This window comes from Lepidochelys kempii, chromosome 1, assembly GCF_965140285.1.
Source record: "Lepidochelys kempii isolate rLepKem1 chromosome 1, rLepKem1.hap1, whole genome shotgun sequence".
NCBI classification, from domain to species: domain Eukaryota; kingdom Metazoa; phylum Chordata; order Testudines; family Cheloniidae; genus Lepidochelys; species Lepidochelys kempii.
This window is the reverse complement of record NC_136380.1, coordinates 17,436,565-17,457,163: the sequence shown is the minus strand read 5'-3', so window position 1 is coordinate 17,457,163 and position 20,599 is coordinate 17,436,565. Positions and strand designations below refer to the sequence as shown.

At 47.5% G+C, this 20,599-nt stretch overlaps 1 protein-coding gene across 1 annotated transcript in view; it reads right to left on the bottom strand.

Annotated features, from left to right (window-relative positions):
* USP35 (ubiquitin specific peptidase 35) overlaps nucleotides 1-20,599 on the bottom strand; it is a 68,145-nt gene that overhangs the window by 16,019 nt on the left and 31,527 nt on the right. Inside the window, exons 4-8 of the mRNA XM_073335655.2 lie at nucleotides 12,522-12,651; nucleotides 6,857-6,958; nucleotides 4,450-4,608; nucleotides 3,776-3,969; nucleotides 3,572-3,665 (exon numbers count right to left, since the gene is read on the bottom strand). Coding sequence (XP_073191756.1) covers nucleotides 3,572-3,665; nucleotides 3,776-3,969; nucleotides 4,450-4,608; nucleotides 6,857-6,958; nucleotides 12,522-12,651 — 679 coding nt within the window. The remainder of the gene's footprint in view (nucleotides 1-3,571; nucleotides 3,666-3,775; nucleotides 3,970-4,449; nucleotides 4,609-6,856; nucleotides 6,959-12,521; nucleotides 12,652-20,599) is intronic.

Below are 20,599 nucleotides of genomic sequence, written 5' to 3'. Positions count from 1 at the left end.
TTGAAGTGGGCCTACATTTGTAAAGTGCTTTGAGATCCTCAAGGGAAAGGTGCTATATAAGTGCATGCTCTATTTATGTTATATACTCTTTCAAATGAGACTTGAAATGAAGGTTTCAGCCACATACATGCCTTAAAATCTCACAGCACATTTTGCATAAGCAGGAGCATCTTAACAGCAGACTCCTAGCTACATTTCGTCTTGGATAATGTTATTCTGCCTCTCTGAGGGCTCATATGGAAGTGGTAATTCTTCACATTTCAACTCAGCTTCCTCTTCATTCTTAGAAGCATAGGAGTTGTTGTAATGGATCAGGCCAGTGGGTCCATCTAGTCCTGTATCTCATCTCCCACAATGGCCAGTACCCACTGCTTCAGAGGAAGAAACCCTGCTGAAGGAGATTACAGGATAACCTGCCCCGAGGGAAGTTTACTTCTAATCCCCAACATCTAATTGTTTATACTATGATGTACGAGGGTAACTCTGGATATTTCTGTTGTCCATATAAATGCTTAAACAAACCCCTTTCCAAATCCTCCTAAGCTCTTGCCCTTATGGTACTTTGTGGTAGTGAGTTCCACAGGCTAATTGCATATTACATGGAAAAGTATTTTCTTTTATCAGTTTTGAACTGGCTACCTCTCAATTTCCTTGAATGTTTCCTTGCTCTTGGGAGCATCAATTTAACTGATCTACCTTCTCTAGCCCACTCATTATTTTATATATTTTCTTCATGTCCCCTTTTATTCATCTCCGCCTTCCATGTTTAAACTATTTATATACTAGTACAGAGACTTCCACTTAATTCATTCACCAGTTCATTTGATCCTCCATTAAATTTGATCCAAATCATTTTATAAAAATAAAACAACTTCCACCCGTTATCTGATCACTGTAGGCAGGTACTATATTACTGAGCAATGTAACTAATGCCTTGAGGAAGCAGCTATCTAATTAATATGGATGGGGACACAGCTCTGCATGAGAAGAGATAGTCAGAGCTGAAAGAAGATCAACATGAGAAGAGACAATAGCTAGAAGCTGTTAGGGAGTGTCATAATCATACAGCTAAGGGTAGCCTAGAATTCCTCCTTACCTGTATGGGGTTAAGAAGCTCAAATAACCTGGTTGGCACCTGCCCAAAAGGACCAATGAGGAAAGAAGATACTTTCAAATCGGGGGTTGGGGGGAGGCTTTGTTTGTGTGTTCTCTGGGGAAGCAGAGAAGCATCAGGTCAGAAAACTCCTTCTCCTAAAATCATCCTAAAATGAGTCTCAATATTGCAAAAAGAGGAAGTAAATAAGGCAGGGCACGTTAGATTACCTTTTCTTTTCAACTTGTGAATTTTCCCTGTGCTAAGAGGGAGGTTTATCCCTGGTTTTTGTAATTTTAAAGTTGTGCCGAGAGGGGAATCCTCTGTGTTTTGAATCTGCTTACCCTGTGAAGTTACCTTCCATCCTGATTTTACAGAGGTGCTTCTTTTACTTTTTTTTTCTTTATAATAAAGTTCTGTTTTTTAAGAATCTGGTTTACCTATTTGGTTGGTAGATTATTCTCAAGCCTCCCCAGGAAAGGGGATGAAGGGGCTTGGGGAGATATTTTAGGGAACAGAAACTCCAAGTTGTCCTTTTCCTGAACCTTTGTCCAACTCACTTGGTGGTGGCAGCAGTACCCATCCAAGGACAAGGAAGGATTTGTGCCTTGGGGAAGTTTTAACGTAAGCTGGTAGAAATAAGCTTCAGGGGTCTTTCATGCAGGTCCCCACATCTGTACCCTAGAGTTCAGAGTGGGGAGGGAACCCTGACAGGGAGACAGTGTGATTGACCATATAAGCACTGCCGCATGTTATGCCCCTGGGGTCCCAGGGTCAGATGGATAATAAGAGTAACCACGTATTTTAGTCAGTAGGAATGCAGCTGATTGAATGAGAAGGAAGACAGTATGAAGCAGCAAGCTCTCAGGCAAAGTGTGACAACATTAGCTCTTATCCAGCATTGACAGTACATCCGGAGTTATCCCCAATGCTGGACGTTCAAGTGTTTTCAAAGCATGACCACATCTTTATATCCATTGGTTTGTGGACACCACCCTATCCATGCAATTGCGTGGAGCCCATGCCCTTCTATTCATAACTGTGAAGACCACCTCCTCTCCCACTAGCCATTGAATAACCCCCTTGTGGCAACCACAGCAGTTGCTAGCATGGAAAAGCAACAGCAGAAAAGTACCGATGCATTCTCATCTTCTTTCAATGCATCTAGAAATGAAGAAGAGCCAGCTCTCTACTGACCATGGCTTGGGAATTACTACCCATCACCCTTCAGTGGCCTCTCTCAGAGGCTTCAAATTAGCCATCCAAAATGGAAGCACCCAAAATCACTGATCAGTCACTTTTGAAAATCTTGGCCTTGATCTTTTATGGTTGTGAAAATAACCTTCAAACTATGAGCCATGTATCACCACTATTATGATCATAGAATATCAGGGTTGGAAGGGGTCATCAGGAGGTCATCTAGTCTAACCCCCTGCTCAAAGCAGGACCAATCCCCAATTTTTGCCCCAGATTCCTAAATGGCCCCCTCAAGGATTGAACTCACAACGCTGGGTTTAGCAGGCCAATGCTCAGACCACTGAGCTATCCCTCCCCCACGTTTGCCTGAGTCTACAGGCAGCCTGAAACAAGAGTTCCAAAAGCTGCCAACTCATTCATCTCTAAGCCCACTGAATCGAATGAGTATTTAAATGTTAATATTAACTATTACATTGACCATGCCAGGGGAGATTATAATCTGAAGACTGCCCATTCTCATGAGTGAGAAGCTTGGGAGAGACCACCACGTATATTTTTCCAAATCTGAACCCATAATTACTCCTGGGGAAAATCTGCACCAAAATATTAAAAATTCTGTGCACAATATTTTAAAATTCTGCATATTTATTTGTCAAAATAACACAATATAATCACTCCAGTTTCAATTATATGGGTAATTTTTTTTTAAATACCTGTCAACAAGTATGTCAACAATACAGACCCCAAGAAAAAAGATTCCCCCAGGAGCAGAAAATTAAAAAAAAACCCTATGACAACCCTGTTCCAGTTGCGGGGTACTGGAGAGGGCTGCACGGAGCCCCCCAGAGCCCAAACACTTGCACCTCCCTCCCCTCAAAGTCCAGCCATAGGGCACCCCTGCCCGAGACACCTGCACCCCATCCTTCCCAGAGCCTTTACTCCCCACCACTTCTTTACTGTCCTGCCGGGGGAAACAGTGCAGTGCGGCCCTGCCCTTCCTCACCCTTTGCCAGAGCCAGGTCTCCCATGCCTTCTCCCATCCCCTGGCAGATGAGGATCAAGCCAGGCAGCCAGAGCATGCAGAGTTTCCATCCCCACCATGCTGGGCACGCCGCTCACTGTGAGCTGGAGAGATGGGCTCTGCAGAGTACAGCAGTCCCTAATGGCAGCCAGCAACTTTGCAGTCCCAGACCTCTTATCAGCAATTGAACCAGGCAGGGTGTAGCACCCAGATGAGCCTTTCTGACGCCAACGGTACAAACAAGAATGTGCAATAATTACCTGACTGTGCTCCAGAAATGCAAAGAGCCACTGGAGCTTTGTCATCAAGGGCTGAGAATTGCTTTCGGTTAAATTCAGCACTGAGTGCCTAAAGCTTTAAAAGCAAATCAAAAACACAGAGAAAATTAGCCATTGGGGAAACCCAGTTTCTGTAACAGACAAACTCACAGCACTATTGATAGAGGAGAGGGAAAGGAAACCTACTCAGAGGCCATGAAAAGAGCCTGAATGATGCTGTTCATGTAGCAGGTGTTCCCCAGGTTAATTAACCCAATCTTCCCTGTGTCAGATTTGGAAGCTAGACGCGGGTAGAAATAGGCCAGCTCATTCTTCTGGGAGGTCCAAGCATTTTGTCCCAATAAATGTTTAATTCGGTCTTCATTTGGAATTGGAAGAGCCTTAGAAACAACCAGAGATCTTTGTCAAAATCAATTTTACTTCCTATGATGTAATAAAGAATCACTGAGAGGTACCGGTGAACCTCATCGGCAAAGCTTCAGTGGGAAATTCAAGTCACTGGAAACTCATAGGGGGCAGTATCGACTCCCCACTATGACTTGCTTAAGCATAGTATAATTTATTCTATTTTATTTGGATTAGAGCGGTGGCTAGAAGCAACACTTGTGATCAGGACCCCACAGTGCAAGGCACTGCACAGACACATAGTAAGAGATGGTCCCTCCCCCAAAGACAGGGCCAAGCTTTTCAAATAAGATCCAGATTCAGAATCTGAAGCATCCCCTTCCCCGCAGAGTGAGGAGAGCTCAGATATGATTCAGGCCCATCTCTAATGATGACAAGGTCGATCTGTATTGAACAGCAAACTAAAGATAGTTTATATGCGGTTCAGAGGACGAGATTAGAACTGCATGCCTTACTTTGACTGCTTCCATGACCGGCTCATAGAGATCTGGAAATCCTGAAAACCGGAAGAACATAGAGTGGATCAGCTCGGCCAGCTGTTCCAGGCAGCTTGTTGCTGAGTTGGAGTCTTCCTTGTTCAGAGAGGCCACCAGTCTGGGAATGTGGGGAAGAAGCTAAAAAAGCAAAGTAAATTCACTGACATAAGGCTCAGACTAGTTATGCATCTACTACACCCCGCACAGCACCCTGGATTAAGATATCTGTGTGAAATTTCACCCCTTCCAGAGGGCCAGCACACAAGACCTGTGCATCACTTAAATCCCACTTCGGGCTTGACCTTGAATCTATTGAAGTCAACAGCAAAGCCCCCTGGTCTTCAGTGGTGCAGGATCAGGGTCTTAACCCTTATTTTGAGGGCTTAAGTGTGTTACCTAGGCCCTGTGTTAGCTCTTTGCGCAAGAGTGAATTTCACGCTATTAGTCTGTACGATCTGTTCATACACACTTACTAGGGAATGGAATGTTGTGTGCGGGAATGGAGCACTAAGTAGCTTAACCTTAAACTATGAGCTACATATATTGCTAACTGAACCTATCTTGACTAATCTGTGATTTGTATCATTTTATTGCAATCTCTATAAACTACACTACAGTTGTTATGGCCGGATGGGTGGGAAGAGATGTCCAAATAGCCAAATTGATTATTTTGTTTTAAATCCACTCTTTATAGAGGAAATTAAAGCCACTCTTATGTTACAGACTCCAAACCCAAAAGAATTGTACACAAGTGCCCCCTGCTGGGTCGGTAGCAGAACGGAACTAATATATCGTTCCAAAAGGTATAAATGTGCTAGACCCTGGTTTTAAAATTCCCATGCAAATTCATGCAACATGTCTCACTAATTTGTTTCCTGTGATTTCACCTCATCTGTCCTGAATTACTGGTTTTGAATGAAATGATCTCTAACGCTGCCTCTGCCTTGGAAACCAGGTGCATGCTTCTTTCATTTCAAGCTTGAAACTTTTTTGCTAATCTGTGGCGATTTCATTAATTGAGAAAAATGGGAAATGTTGTTGGGGAGGGAACCAAACACCTTTTTGCAATCAATAGTTTCCTAAGCTCTGGTATGAACATTTCTCAGACCTCATCGAAAGACATACATGCCAATATAAACAGATAGGAAGCCAGACATTTTTGCCTCCTATATTTGTCAAGCAAAAGAAGGGAAATCAAGGCCAGGAGGAGTTGTCAGGGAGAAGGTAGGAACCGCCTTCCAGTCTTCATCCCTGGTCTCCTGCTGTAGCATGTTTGCTTGGTCCCTTGCAATCAACTCCTTCTTAGGCTCAGAGCACCCCAAATACACCAGCTCTGGTTCCCCTAGTGCCACCATCAATCTGCTGTAGAGATGGATGCAAAAAGTTCTGCGGAGCAGCTGAGGAAGGACTGGGGACAGATTTGTGGCAAGCCATGAAAATAATCTTGAGAACCTCTGGCCATGGAAGACGATTCTCTAGTGCAGTGGTCACCAACCGGTCGATCGCAATCGACTGGTCGATCCTAGAGGATCTCCTAGCTGATCGCAATCTCTGGCGGCACAGTGAGGCTGCCGCTAAGACAGGCTCCCTGCCTGCCTCGGTCCCACGCCGCTCCCGGAAGTGGCCAGCACAGCCCCGCAGCCCCGGGGGAGGGAGGGTGGGCAGAGGTCGCCCTCTGCGCGCTGCTCCTGCCTGCAAGCACCGCCCCCGCAGCTCCCATTGGCCAGGAACAGGGAGCAGTGGCCAATGGGAGCTGCAGGGGTGGTGCTTGCAGAGAGGGGCAGTGCGCTGAGCCATGTGCCACCCCCCCCCCGCTCCCCTGGGGGCATGTTGGCCCCTTCTCCCCTCCCGCACCCTGAACCCCCTCCTGCACCCCAAGCAGCAGCCCGATCCCCCTCCCAGAACCAGCACCACCACCCCCTCCTGCACTCCAACCCCCTAGCCCAGCCCAGAGTCCCCTCCTGCACCCAAACTCCCTCCCAGAGCTTGCACCCCCTTCTGCACCCCAACCCTCTGCCCCAGGCTCAGCCCAGAGCCCCCTCCCACACTGCGAACCCCTCTGCCCCAGCCCAGAGCCTGCACCCCCTCCCGAACCCCAGCCCACTATCCCAGCCCAGTGAAAGTGAGTGAGGGTTGGGGAGAGCGAGTGATGGAGGGTGGGGGACAGAGTGAGCAGGGCGGGGCTTTGGGGAAGGGGTGGGGTAGATCCTGGGTTGGCCTTAAATTCAAAAACTGATCATGGGCATAAAAAGGTTGGAGACCACTGCTCTAGTGTCTTTGCTTCCAGGCTCTTTTTTAGCTACCTTAGCTATTACATTCATCGTACTGAACTGAGGTATGATACGTTCCGTATGACACACTTGTTTAAGTCTGGATTTAGCCTTACCAAGTGGAATGCTTCATGCGAGTGCTGGAAACTCAGCAGCATGTACAGCAGAACGGACAGCGCTCCCTCCCTCACAATGGGGTACAGCAACTTGGAAAAGACCTGTGGAGGGAAAAGCACAGAAAGGCAAGGTGCACACACTACCAAGGCACCACATTAAACATGGTGGCCTCACGTCTTATTAAGATTAGTGGAAACACCTCTGCATGACTCAGGAAGCTCTCTGATCTGCTCTTTTAAGACAAGTAGGGTGAGGCTTGGTTGGTGCATGGATGGGGAGAGTGCCATGGAATACAACTTCAGACTGTACAGCGTCTAATAACAGCAGAGATAGAGGGATGTTCTGGAGGCGCAGGTCAGAAAGATTAGGGATAATTCCAGTTTGGGATGATGAAGGACCATAACCCAGACTCCTTGGGCTAGTTGAGGCTGAGAGACAATCCCCGCCCTGAAGAGCTTACATTCTAAACAGACACGATATGTACGTGCCACCCCAGCATTGCAAGCCTAATCCCAGCTAATCCTGGTGTGGAGGAGAGTTGCGGGAGGACGACTGGAGTCTTGGAGAGTGGGCCCACCCTGCATGCACCCTGCAGGGACAGCTCCTGTCTTACAGAGCCAGGCTGGCTCCCTACGACCAGGTGCATGATGGGATCGCAGAGCCACTCAGGTTCGGCCTGGCCAACCCTCCAAACTAACAGGAGGGAGGCAGGGCCAAATTTGAGTGAGTGGTATTGCGACCAGACACCAACTTCTGGCTGGGCCAGACCTGTGTGATGCTGTGACCCTGAGCACCTGGCCACAGTGTCTGGAGAGGAGAGTGGGGCTCAACCCCATGAGACAGAAGCCATCGCGGTCAGCTGAGTGCAGGGCAGTCTCGCTGTCCAAACCCCACCCCTCACCCCACAGCCTCCCCTGTGTACTGGGCCAGAAGTGTACGTTTGCCTAGGCCAGTGCCCTGTGACGGGTTAATCCAGCCCTGGACATGGCAACCGTCCTGCGACCCAATGGTGGGTCAGGACCCACTGTCTGGGAAATAATGTCAGGGAATCTGTGGCAGAGCCACGAACACAAGGCTCTTGGACCAGCAGAAGTCAATATTAGGGGAGTGATGAAAACAGAGACAAGGCCCCGGAGGGAGACTGGAGAGTTTTAAAAATCAAGACATCCGTCCTGACGTGGAGACCTCTCTGCATTGAGCCGGTGGGGGGCAGCAGCATGGGTAGCCGAGCCGAGTGCCGGGGAGACCGTGAGGGGAGACGAAGGCACAAATGGTGACTGCAGCACAGCTGGACTAAAAGGGATCCCATTAACGTCTCGCCAGCTCCCTGGGCACAGTAATTAAGAGCTGCTCCAAGAGGAAACAGCTTCTGTTCCCTGCACCCTCCAGATTCCTACTGCTGGACTGGAGCAATTCTTGAAGTCAAGTTCAAGTGTATTTATGGCAGAAGCAGCCTTGCCAGCACACCCGACTTAGTCCCAAGTGCTGCGATTCTAGATGCGTCGGCTGACGGCGGCTGGGTGAGATGAGACAGAGGCTGCTCTCTCCGCTCAGTGGCAGCAAAGCAAGGCACACAGAGCAGCGGGGTGTGACCGGTCTCTTTATCCTCCTCTCCACGAGACAGATGCTGAATCCCGCATCCCCAAGCTTCAGCAACCCCAGAGGCCAGGGAGTGCCCTGGCTTCCTTTCCTGGCTGCCCCGCCAGCCCTGAAGCGGTGGCTGGTGCTGAGCCAACACATCTCCAGAGCACCCTGTCTCTCTCCAGTACCAGACAGGGAATGGCTCACTTGGCAGGCAGGTGAAGCGGGGAAGGAGGGAAGGAGGAGCATGTACTGGCCCTGGGCATGGCAGGGAAAGACATCTTCAATGCTGAAGATGAGGGAGAGGAGAGAGGTACAAGGCAAGAGAAAGGGAAGGTCTGGGTGGCGGGGCTTCCTGTCATCAGGACCTAGACTGGATAGGCTTAGTGGGAAGGGATACTCCTGAGACAAGAATCCCCTGTTCCTGGGATTGCCATGTGGGAGGCTCCGCAAAACTAGATTTGATGGACAGGTCAGGGCAGGGGCACAGAAAGCTCTTCGAGAGGTTTTCATACTGTGGTGAGGAGTCTCTCGCAAAAAGAGAACATAATGAGCCTGTGGTTACAGCACATGCGTGAGAGTGAGGAGATCCACCTTCTACTCCTGGCTCTGCCATGGACTCGAAGCTTGAACCCTGGCAAGTCATCGGACCTTTCTGGGCCAGGAATTTCCCTCTCTGTAAGGGGAGGATAACAGCTTCCCAGCTCACAGGAGTGTTTGGAGGCTCACCACTCCACAAGGTGCTGGTGCTGCTACTCAGGATGCCAAACATAACTGTTTCGCTTGCACATTGCCCTGCCCCCCGTGGCCAGTTGCGTGCACCTGCTGGGTCTCTCCACCCACCATGACCGTGAGCTCTTTGGGGCAGAGACTCCCTGTTGCACACATGTAGTGTGCCTCGCCCAGTCCCTCATCAGGGCTGGAAGTGCTGCCACAAGGCCAAGATGAGTTGAGCTCCTCAGATGGGAGGCGCTAAACAAGTGTAAAGCCATGTTACCGTTTCTAAATTAGTCTTCACTTTCTTTGCCATGACGTTTCCAACATCTTCAGCCCCTCAGACAAATCACTGGAAGCTGTGCGTTGAAAGCAGAGGGCTAGCAACCATATCCTCCTCTTTCAAGATCGGCATCTCACAAGGTAACGGGCAAAAAATGCCAACACTCCCGAAGCTAATCTATAACCCATCGCTACCATAATCCCAGCAGCTAAATGCATCACAAGCTGTCATAAATATAAAGGGAAGAGTAAACACCTTTAAATCCCTCCTGGCCAGAGGAAAAATCCTTTCACCTGTAAAGAGTTAAGAAGCAAAGATAACCTCGCTCGCACCTGACCAAAATGACCAATGAGGAGACAAGAGACTTTCAAAATGGAGCAGGAGGGGGTGGGGGGGTACAAAGGGTTCCCTCTGTCTGTGTTGTTTTTTGCTGGGACCAGAGCAGGAATGCAGGTTAGAACTCCTGTAAAGAGTTAATAAGCAATCTAGTTAGATATGCGTTAGATTCTGTTTTGTTTAAATGGCTGATAAAATCAGTTGTGCTGAATGGAATGTATATTCCTGGTTCTGTGTCTTTTTGTAACTTAAGGTTTTGCCTAGAGGGATTCTCTATGTTTTGAATCTGATTACCCTGTAAGGTATTTACCATCCTGATTTTACAGAGGTGATTCTTTTACTTTTTCTTTAATTAAAATTCTTCTTTTAAGAACCTGATTGCTTTTTCATTGTTCTTAAGATCCAAGGGTTTGGGTCTGTGTTCACCTATGCAAATTGGTGAGGATTTTTATCAAGCCTTCCCCAGGAAAGGGGGTGTAGGGATTGGGGGGATTTTGGGGAGAAAGACGTTTCCAAGGGGGCTCTTTCCCTGTTATTTTTGTTAGACGCTTGGTGGTGGCAGCAGTAAGGTCCAGGGACAAAAGGTAAAATAGTTTGTACCTTGGGGAAGTTTTAACCTAAACTGGTAAAAATAATCTCAGGGGGGTTTTCATGCAGGTCCCCACATCTGTACCCTAGAGTTCAGAGTGGGGAAGGAAGCTTCACACAAGCCAATTTTAAATGGCTGTCAGGTCAGTTTCTAATGGATTGACATTGGAAGGAAAGAACAAAAGCAGCAGCAGGAGAAATAATATGCCCCTGCCACTCTCAGTTTGGTTCATTCAAGAAGTATTTGCAGTTAACAATAACACTTTACACTTTAAAAGTGCCTTCCATGGCTGATTCTCCAAGGTAGGTAAGTATTGTCCCTGTGACGTTGCACTCCATATGTTTATGGAAATATGCTTATGAGAGTGTGAATATGATGTAACTGGAGTATGCTTTATGCAAAGGTCTCTTGTAAAGTATCATTACAAAGCTTATAATCTACTGAGTATGGTCATCCTATTTGTATGTATGTATCATTCTTGTATCCTAAAACTAGAAATATGAAGTATTACTCTGAAGTCCTATTGTAATTATGCAAAGTGTGGGCCATTAATGGTGGCTCAGAATCTTGATGGCTCCCATCAACTAGGACAATTGGTTGTAAATGGCTCTGTTTACTTGCAAAACTTCCTGGGTACGTGCTGGCCAGCCTTGGAAGAATGGAGACTAGGGGTTTCACAGGACATATGACCATGTCAAATAATACTGGAATCCATCTTAAACCTGGTGATTTTGCATTTAGAAGGAGGGGTGGGAACCCAGAAAGAAATAAACGATTCCCGCCTTGTCCCAAAGCTATAAAAGGGGGTGGAACATACCCAGTCATGTGGACCCCTGCTTTTCATGTAAACTACCTGCTGGAACTAACAAGGTCTGTACTGGGGAAAGGATTGGGCCCAGACAAGGAAGGAGTCTAGTCTGTGAAAGAAACTTATTGGAACATCTCTGAGGGTGAGATTTACTTGTACTCAGTTTCTTAATGTATTAGGCTTAGACTTGCGTGTTTTCTTTTATTTTGCGTGGTAACTCGCTTTGTTCTGTCTGTTATTACTTGAAACAACTTAAATTCTACTTTTTATACTTAATAAACTCACTTTTGTTTATTAATTAATCCAGAGTAAGTGATTAATAGCTGGGGGAGCAAACAGCTGTGCATATCTCTCCATCAGTATTATAGAGGGCGAACAATTTATAAGTTTACCATGTATACGCTTTATACAGAGTAAAACAGATTTATTTGGGATTTGCATCCCATTGGAAGCTGGGTGTCTGGGTGCTGAAGACAGGAGTACTTACTAAGACATTTTCAGTTAAGTCTGCAGCTTTGAGGATGTGGTTCAGACCCTGGGTCTGTATTTGCATCAGGCTAGCATGTCTGGCTCAACAAGACAGGGTTCTGAAGTCCCAAGCTGGCAGGGAAAAGGGAGTTACAAAGGTAGTCTCAGCACATCAGGTGACAGTTCCAAGGGGGTCTCTGTGACCAAGCCCGTCACAGTCCCCCATCATACAAATGGGGAGACTGAGGCAGAGAGATGCAGGGGTAATATTTTATAAAGTGGCCATTGATTTTGGGTACCCAGCTTGAGACACCCAGGGCCTGATTTTCATACTGCGCTGGGCATCCACCACAACAGTTAACATCAATAGCAAATACGGATGCTTGGCACTTCTGAAAATCAGGTCTTAAGTGTCTCAAGTTGGGCCCCTCAACAATGAGGTATCCAAAATCCATAGTCACTTTAGAGGTGGCTGTAATTGTCTTGTCTGAGGAAACACGTTGAGCCAATGAGAATCAGACAATGAGCTTCTGACTCGCAGTCTCCTGCTCTAATTACTAGGCAGCTCTGCCTCCCAGTTCTATAGATCCATTGTATATGGAGGGAAGAACTGCTAGCTAGAAAGCCTTACAAGGCAGACTCCAGTCTACCAGTTCTGTAGATAGTAAGATAAGGTGGGTGCAAACTCCAGTGGGTACAAGCCACTAGCACAGCTCCAATGCACCAAATATCCAATTCTACGATGAGCCCTTTAATCACCTGGTTGCAGAACTAATGTCAATATAGGTCTCAGTCAAATTTGATCAAAAGGCAGGACAGAGAAGCTCCAGTACTAAAGGGGAAGGAGAGACTCTGACTGCAGCCATGTCTGAAGGGCACACTGACCTTTTCAATTTTCAAAAGAGTGACTTCAATCAAGATGCTGAACTTTTTCACTGCAGCCAAACCCTTCAGTAGAGCGATGATCCATTTGTCTATGTTCTTCCCTAGGGGCCAAGAGACCCAGTCAATCATCCTACAATGGAAAACAAATATGTGGAATAATGACTTAAAATATGCATTATAAAATCCATGATGTCTCGGACAACCCCGTCCCCTCCAAAATCCTATCCAGGAGCTTGGGACAACCCAAGAAGAAACTGCCCCAAATAAATCATCCCATGTTTTACACCAAGACCAGTGACTGCTGGATTAGGATTTTGGTAATTCAGTCAGCACTACATAGCTGGTAAGAAGGCCTGATCCAAAACCTATTAAAGTGGATGGGGAGTCTTTACAGTGGTGATCGTATAGAATCATAGAACCGCAGGGTGAGAAAGGATCATCTAGTTTAATCTTCTGTCAAGATGCAGGATTCGTTGTGTCTAAACCATCCAGACAGATGGCTCTCCAGCCTCCTTTTGAAAACCTCCAATGAAGGAGCGTCCACAACCTCCCTAGGCGTCTGTTCCACTGTCCTACTGTTCTTACAGTAAGGACATTTTTCCTGTGCTGGGTTTCAATGAGTTTAGGATCAGCTTACAGTTGGGCTTGGCGGAATTTCATTATTTTTTATTATAACGTCGACAGATAATATTGATGTTTTTCTTGAAGCATTTTTTTCTATTTTTATCTATTTCATTTTGTATAGTTGCAGAAAATTATGTGCGGCACAGACTAATTATTTAATGACAGTATCTGTTGAGATTCAAAATGTTGAAGCTTTACAATTGTTAGTATTAAAACATCAATGGTCAATATCACGTGTCGAAGTATACAGTACAAATATCGTTAAATCAAACTAATAAATTCTCAGGAAGCATTTTTCTTGCTTTGCCTATTTGTAAATTTAGATTATTATTAATGGAAATATTTTATCATCATTTGTGTGTGTTCGTGAAACCATCTCGGGTTCAATGAGCTTTCATCCAATCACAGGCAGGTTTCCGATGGAACCCTGCATAGGTTCCTGGCAGGTGATGGGGAGTCCAGGTTTCCAGGTTTCACAGCTCTGGGACAGCCCCACCATGGCAGAGTTTCCTGGCTTCCTGCCATGGAGCTGAGAAGCACAGAAGCCCCAGCTCTAACTGGGCTCTGTCCCCATAGTCACAACCTGGAGCCAAAAAAACCCTGAGAGACCCCACTTGAGCAGCGGTGAAAGGGAGCAGAATCATGTAAATTTCAGTCAGTGGCCACAGGTCCCACAGGAACACATTTTGTCTCAGAACACCATGTGTCTGTGGTTCTGAAATGAAATTTTTTGAAATTTCCCGCCAACCAGAAATTCTAAGTTTCAGCCAGCTCTACATAGAACTCCACCTAGCTCTTAGGCCTGGTCTACAATACGAGTTTAGGTTGAATTTAGCAGCATTACCTCCATTTAACCCTGCACCCGTACACATGACGAAGCCTTTTTTTCGACTTAAAGGGCTCTTAAAATTGATTTCTTTACTCCTCCCCCAACGAGGGGATTAGCGCTGAAATCGGCCTTGTCGGGTCGAATTTGGGGTACTGTGGATGCAATTCGACAGTATTGATCTCCAGGAGCTATCCCAGAGTGCTCAGTTGTGACCCCTCTGGACAGCGTTCTCAACTCAGATGCACTGGCCAGGTAGACAGGAAAAGGCCAGTGAACTTTTGAATCTCATTTCCTGTTTGGCCAGCATGGCGAGCTCACCTGCACAGGTCACCATGCAGAGCCCATCAGCACAGGAAACCATGCAGTCCCAGAATTGCCGAAGAGCTCCACCATGGACCAAATGGGAGGTAGGGGATCTGATAGCTGTATAGGGAGACGAATCCGTGCTGGCAGAACTCCGTTCGAAAAGACAAAATGCCAAAATATTTGAAAAAATCTCCAGTGGCATGAAGGGGACAGAGGTTATAACAGGGACCCGCAGCAGTGCTGCGTGAAAATTAAGGAGCTCAGGCAAGCCTACCAAAAAAACAGAGGCAAACAGACGCTCCAGTTCAGAGCCCCAGACATGCCACTTCTATGATGAGCTGCATGCCATTCTAGGGGGTGCAGCCACCACTACCCGAACCCTGTGCTTTGAGTCCGTCCAAGGAGTTGGAGGCAACATGGAAGTGGGTTTTGGGGTGAGCGAGATGATGATGAGGAGGAGGTTGTAGATAGCTCACAGCAAGGAAGCAGAGAAACCAGTTTCCCCAACAGCCAGGATCTGTTTATCACCCTGGACCTGGAGCCAGTACCCCCCGAACCCACCCAAGGTGGGCTCCCGGACCCTGAAGGCGGAGAAGGGACCTCTGATAAGTGTACCTTTGTAAATATTATACATGGTTTAAAAGCAAGCGTGTTTAATGATTAATTTGCTCTGGCATTCGCGGCCAGTACAGCTACTGGAAAAGTCTGTTAACGTGTCTGGGAATGGAGTGGAAATCCTCAAGGGACATCTCCATAAAGCTCTTCTGGATGTACTCCCAAAGCCTTTGCAAAAGGTTTCTGGGGAGGGCAGCCTTATTCCATCCTCCATAGTAGGACACTTTACCACGCCAGGCCAGTAGCACATAGTTAGGAATCATTGCAGAACAAAGCATTGCAGTGTATGGTCCCAGTGTTTGCTGGCATTCAAACAACATCCATTCTTTATCTCTCTGTGTTACCCTCAGGAGAGTGATATCATTCATTGTCACTTGATTGAAATAGGGTGGTTTTAGTAAGCGGACATTCAGAGGTGCCCGTTCCTGATGGGCTGTTTGCCTGTGGCTAAACAGAAATCTTCCCTGCTGTTAGCCACGCGGTGGTGGGAGGGGTGAAGCCATCATCCCAGAGAATTGGTTGTGTGCATGTGTGTGTGTGGGGGGGGGCTAGTTGGGTTTCTGCTGCACGTTAACCGGAAATCACAGCCCCTCCTTTTAAATTGCCAACCCATTTTAAATGGCCAACGCAATGGCTACTTCGTATGGGAAATGAGGGCGCTGCTGTTTGAAGCCATTCCCACATGTTGTGAAAGTTAAAGAAGCCAAAAGACTGTGGCTTACCATGGCTGCCTGCAAGCCGAATTCTGTTGCCCGGCCCTGCGTGAGTGATCTCTCACACCAAACCGGCATATCCTCAGTAAGAGGCAAAATGCGACCTTGTAATGAAAGCACATGTGCTATGTAATGTTAACAGTAAGGTTTACCGTGAAAGAGTGTACCCATTGTTCTATAAAATGTGTCTTTTTAAATACTACTCTCCCTTTTTTTCCTTCCGCAAATGTTTCAACGCTCCCACTATCATCTCCTTCCCAGAGGCTAGTGAAGATTAGAAGGCGAAAAAAAAGCACTCGCGATGAAATGTTCTCTGACCTCATGCTGTCCTCCCACGCTGACAGAGCACAGCAAAATATGTGGAAGCAGACAATCTCAGAGTGCAGGAAAACACAATATGACCGTGAGGAGAGGTGGTGGGCTGAAGATGGTAGGTGGCATCAGCTTGCTGCAAGAAGGCAGGAGTCAATGCTCAAGCTGCTGGAGGATCAAATTCATATGCTCCAGCGTATGGTTGAGCCGCAGGAAAGGCAGCAGGACCACAGACCACCGCTACAGCCCTTGTGTAACCAACCGCCTCCTCCCCAAGTTCCATAGCCTCCTCACCCAGACGCCCAAGAACGCGGTGGGGGGGGCCTCCAGCCACCCAGCCACTCCGCCCCAGAGGATTGCCCAAGCAACAGAAGGCTGGCATTCAATAAGTTTTAAAGTGCTATGTGGCCTTGTTCTTCCCTCCTTCACCACCCCACCTGGTGCTTCCCTCCTCCACCATCCCTACCGGGCTACCTTGGCAGTTATCCCCCTATTTGTGTGATGAATAAATAAAGAATGCATGAATGTGAAGCAACAATGACTTTATTGCCTCTGCAAGCGGTGATCAAAGGGAGGTGGGGAGGGTGGTTAGCTTACAGGGAAGTAGAGTGAACCAAGGGGCGGGGGGTTTCATCAAGGAGAAACAAACAGAATTTTCACACAGTAGCCTGGCCAGTCATGAAACTGGTTTTCAAAGCTTCTCTGGTGCGTACCACGCCCTCCTGTGCTCTTCTAACCGCCCTGGTGTCTGGCTGCGCGTAACCAGCGGCCAGGCGATTTGCCTCAACCTCCCGACCTGCCATAAATGTCTCCCCCTTACTCTCACAGATATTATGGAGCGCATAGCAAGCAGTAATAACAATGGGAATATTCGTTTCGCTGAGGTCTAAATGACTCAGTAAACTGCACCAGCGCGCCTTTAAATGTCCAAATGCACATTCTACCACCATTCTGCACTTGTTCAGCCTGTAGTTGAACAGCTCCTGACTACTGTCCAGGCTGCCTGTGTACGGCTTCATGAGCCCTAGCGTTAAGGGGTAGGCTGGGTCCCCAAGGATAATATAAGCATTTCGACAGGTTTCAGAGTAACAGCCGTGTTAGTATGTGAGCTGTAGGTCATGAAAGCTTATGCTCAAATAAACTGGTTAGTCTCTAAGGTGCCACAAGTCCTCCTTTTCTATAAGCATTTCAACATCCCCAAAGGTTATTTTCTGGTCTGGAAAGTAAGTCCCTTACTGCAGCTGTTGAAACAGACCAGAGTTCCTGAAGATGTGAGCGTCATGTACCTTTCCCAGCTATCCCACGTTGATGTTGGTGAAACGTCCCTTGTGATCCACCAGTGCTTGCAGCACTATCGAAAAGTACCCCTTGCGGTTTATGTACTCGCTGGCTTGATGTCTTGGTGCCAAGACAGGGATATGGGTTCCGTCTATGGCCCCACCACAGTTAGGGAATCCCATTGCAGCAAAGCCATCCACTATGACCTGCACATTTCCCAGAGTCACTACCTTTGATATCAGCAGCTCAGTAATTGCGTTGGCTACTTGCATCACAGCGGCCCCCATGGTAGATTTGCCCACTCCAAATTGATTCCCAACTGACCGGTAGCTGTCTGGCGTTGCAAGCTTCCACAGGGCTATCGCCACTCGCTTCTCAACTGTGAGGGCTGCTCTCATCTTGGTATTCATGCGCTTCAGGGCAGGGGAAAGCAAATCACAAAGTTCCATTGAAGTGCCCTTACACATGCGAAAGTTTCGCAGCCACTGGGAATCATCCCAGACCTGCAACACGATGCGGTCCCACCAGTCTGTGCTTGTTTCCTGGGCCCAGAATCAGTGTTCCACGCCATGAACCTGCCCAACTGACACCATGATGGGCACATTGCAGGGGCCCGTACTTTATGAGAAGTCTATGTCCATGTCCTCATCACTCTCGTCACCACGCTGCAGTCGCCGCCTCCTCGCCTGGTTTCACTTTTCTTGCAGGTTGTAGTGCTGCATATCCTGCTGGATAACGCGCACAGTGTTTATAGAGTTCATAACAGCCACGGTGATCTGAGTGGGCTCCATGTTCCCAGTGCTATGGCGTCTGCGCTGAAAAAAAGGCACAAAACGATTGTCTGCCGTTGCTCTGACGGAGGGAGGGGCGACTGACGACATGGCTTACAGGGTTGGCTTACAGGGAATTAAAATCAACAAAGGGGGTGGCTTTGCACCAAGGAGAAACGGAACAGCCCCCTCAAGGATAGAGCTCAAAACCCTGGGTTTAGCAGGCCGTTGATTTCACGGAGGGAGGGAGGGAGGGAGGGGGGAGAAAATGAATACAAAACAAATCTGGTCTATTTCTTGTTTTGATCCACTTCATCTATCTTTATACATCTTGCTGGCAGCAGATGGTGAAGTACGACTGCTAGCCATCGTCATCTCCTGGGTGCTCAGCAGAAGACGGTGCAGTATGACTGCTGGCCATATAGTCGACTCCTGGCTGCTCACCAGAAGATGGTGCAGTACGACTGCCGGCAGGACTGAATCTCCATGAGACGAAACTTAAAAAGGGAAATGATCTGGCTGAGTCACTCCCATGTCTGCCCAGGTGCCCCTGACTGACCTCACCGAGGTCGGCTAAAAGAGCACCCAGGAGTACGGCGATGATGGCTACCAGTCATACTGCACCATATGCTGCCAAAAGGCAATGAGCTGCTGCTGTGTAGCAATGCAGTACCGTGTCTGCCAGCACCCAGGAGACATACGGTGACGGTGAGCTGAGCAGGCTCCATGCTTGCCATGGTATGGCGTCTGCATGGGTAACCCAGGAAAAAAGGAACGAAACGATTTGTCTGCCGTTGCTTTCACGGAGGGAGGGAGGGAGGGAAGGGGGGCCTGACGATATGTACCCAGAACCACTCGCGACAATGTTTTTGCCCCATCAGGCATTGGAATTTCTACCCAGAATTCAAATGGGTGGCGGAGACTGTGTGAACTGTGGGATAGCTACCCACAGTGCAACGCTCTGGAAGTCAACGGTTGCCTCGGTACTGTGGACACACTCCGCCGACTACATGCACTTAGAGCATTTGTGTGGGGACACACACAACTGACTGTATAAAAACGCTTTCTATAAAACCGACTTCTATAAATTTGACCTAATTTCGTAGTATAGACATACCCTTAGACAGCACTTTTCATCAGTAGATCTCAAAGCACTTTACAGAGGAAGTCAGTATCGTGAACCACATTTTACAGATGGAATAAATATAATGCCACTGAAAGGCAGCCACAAAGAAACACTTATGTGGACAGAGATAGAAATGATCCACTGAACTGCATTGTATAACCAGAGGAACAAAAGTCCTTACAGGTAATGAAGATCCAAGGACAATTTTTGTAAGAGGCATTTCTCTCCAATGTCCTTGGCCAAAATATACCATTCCTCACTCCAACTTTGCTATTGTACTGTGTGCTGATTATCCCCTAGCTACAACCTTCCCACCCCAGAGGTGGCTGCCTTCACCCATCACGGAAAGATTTTGCTATGTATGTAGTTTCTAGAGCATTCTGAGATGAAAGGGGCTGTATACACATGTAAACTATTACTATATTTGCTATGTGTTGAGCTAGATGGTTCCATGCACAAAAATAAAAACCCTCTATGTGACTTTCAAAGTAATTCCATTTCGAAGAAAGAATGATGTTAATGAAGCTCTCTGGAGTGCCATCAATTTATAAACAGTCCACCAAAACTTCCGCTGGCTCCTAAGTGAGCCTAATGACATTTCACAAGCTCTGCTTAATGCTTCGGTAACAATGAGTAATCATTCATCGTAACAGAGGATTTTAAAGGAAAGAGGCAATTGATTTTGCGACGGCTATTTTTGGAAGCAGATGCTCTTAGTGGAATTATCGATTAGAGTCCACAGCGGCATCTGGGATTAGCTCCCCATGAAAAGAAAGAAAAGACCATGGTGATTGGAAACGGCACTGAAATACAGACGCGCTTTGACTTGGATCACTTTAGATTTTATGAAAACAAACCCCACCCCAGCAAGTCAAAGATAATTTTGTGCTGGTGGAAGGGACGTATATGTGGAAGCCTCTTATTTCTCCACAGTCCAGGTATAACGGCTATGCCAGTGAACAGTGCTAGCTCCCAACATGTAGCCTGGGATGGGATGGACGCACGCGGCTCTAAAACAGGTAGGGAAGGGATTAATGCTCTGCATAGGGAGCCAGGGAGAAGACCAGCTCCACTTAAGGGAACCGGCTCAGCCTGCCCTTTATGGAGGATTGTTTGTACTTGGACTCATGAGAGCACACACACAACCTGAAGGACAAGGTGAATGTGGGTATCAAAGGAAAGCAGGAAGTAGCCTCTCTGAGGAGCCCAGAGGATGAAGACTCTCCTAGGCCAAGCCTGCTCAAGGAACCTGGGACAGGGAGGAGTTTTGGGACTTGGACACAGGCCTGCAGAGGAGGCTGGTGACCTCAGAGAGGAGACTCTATCCCAAGCCTGACCTTGAAGGACCACCTCTAGAATGCCTGATGTTCATTCAGCCCTGTTAGCTGCCCCTGTTCTCTACCTCCTCTGGTCACTTAGGAGCTGGCTCTTTAAACCCTTGTTCTCCCTGAGTAGCCCCGCCCCCGGGTTAACGGGTGCTGAAGCGATTAGGGATCAAAGCCTCC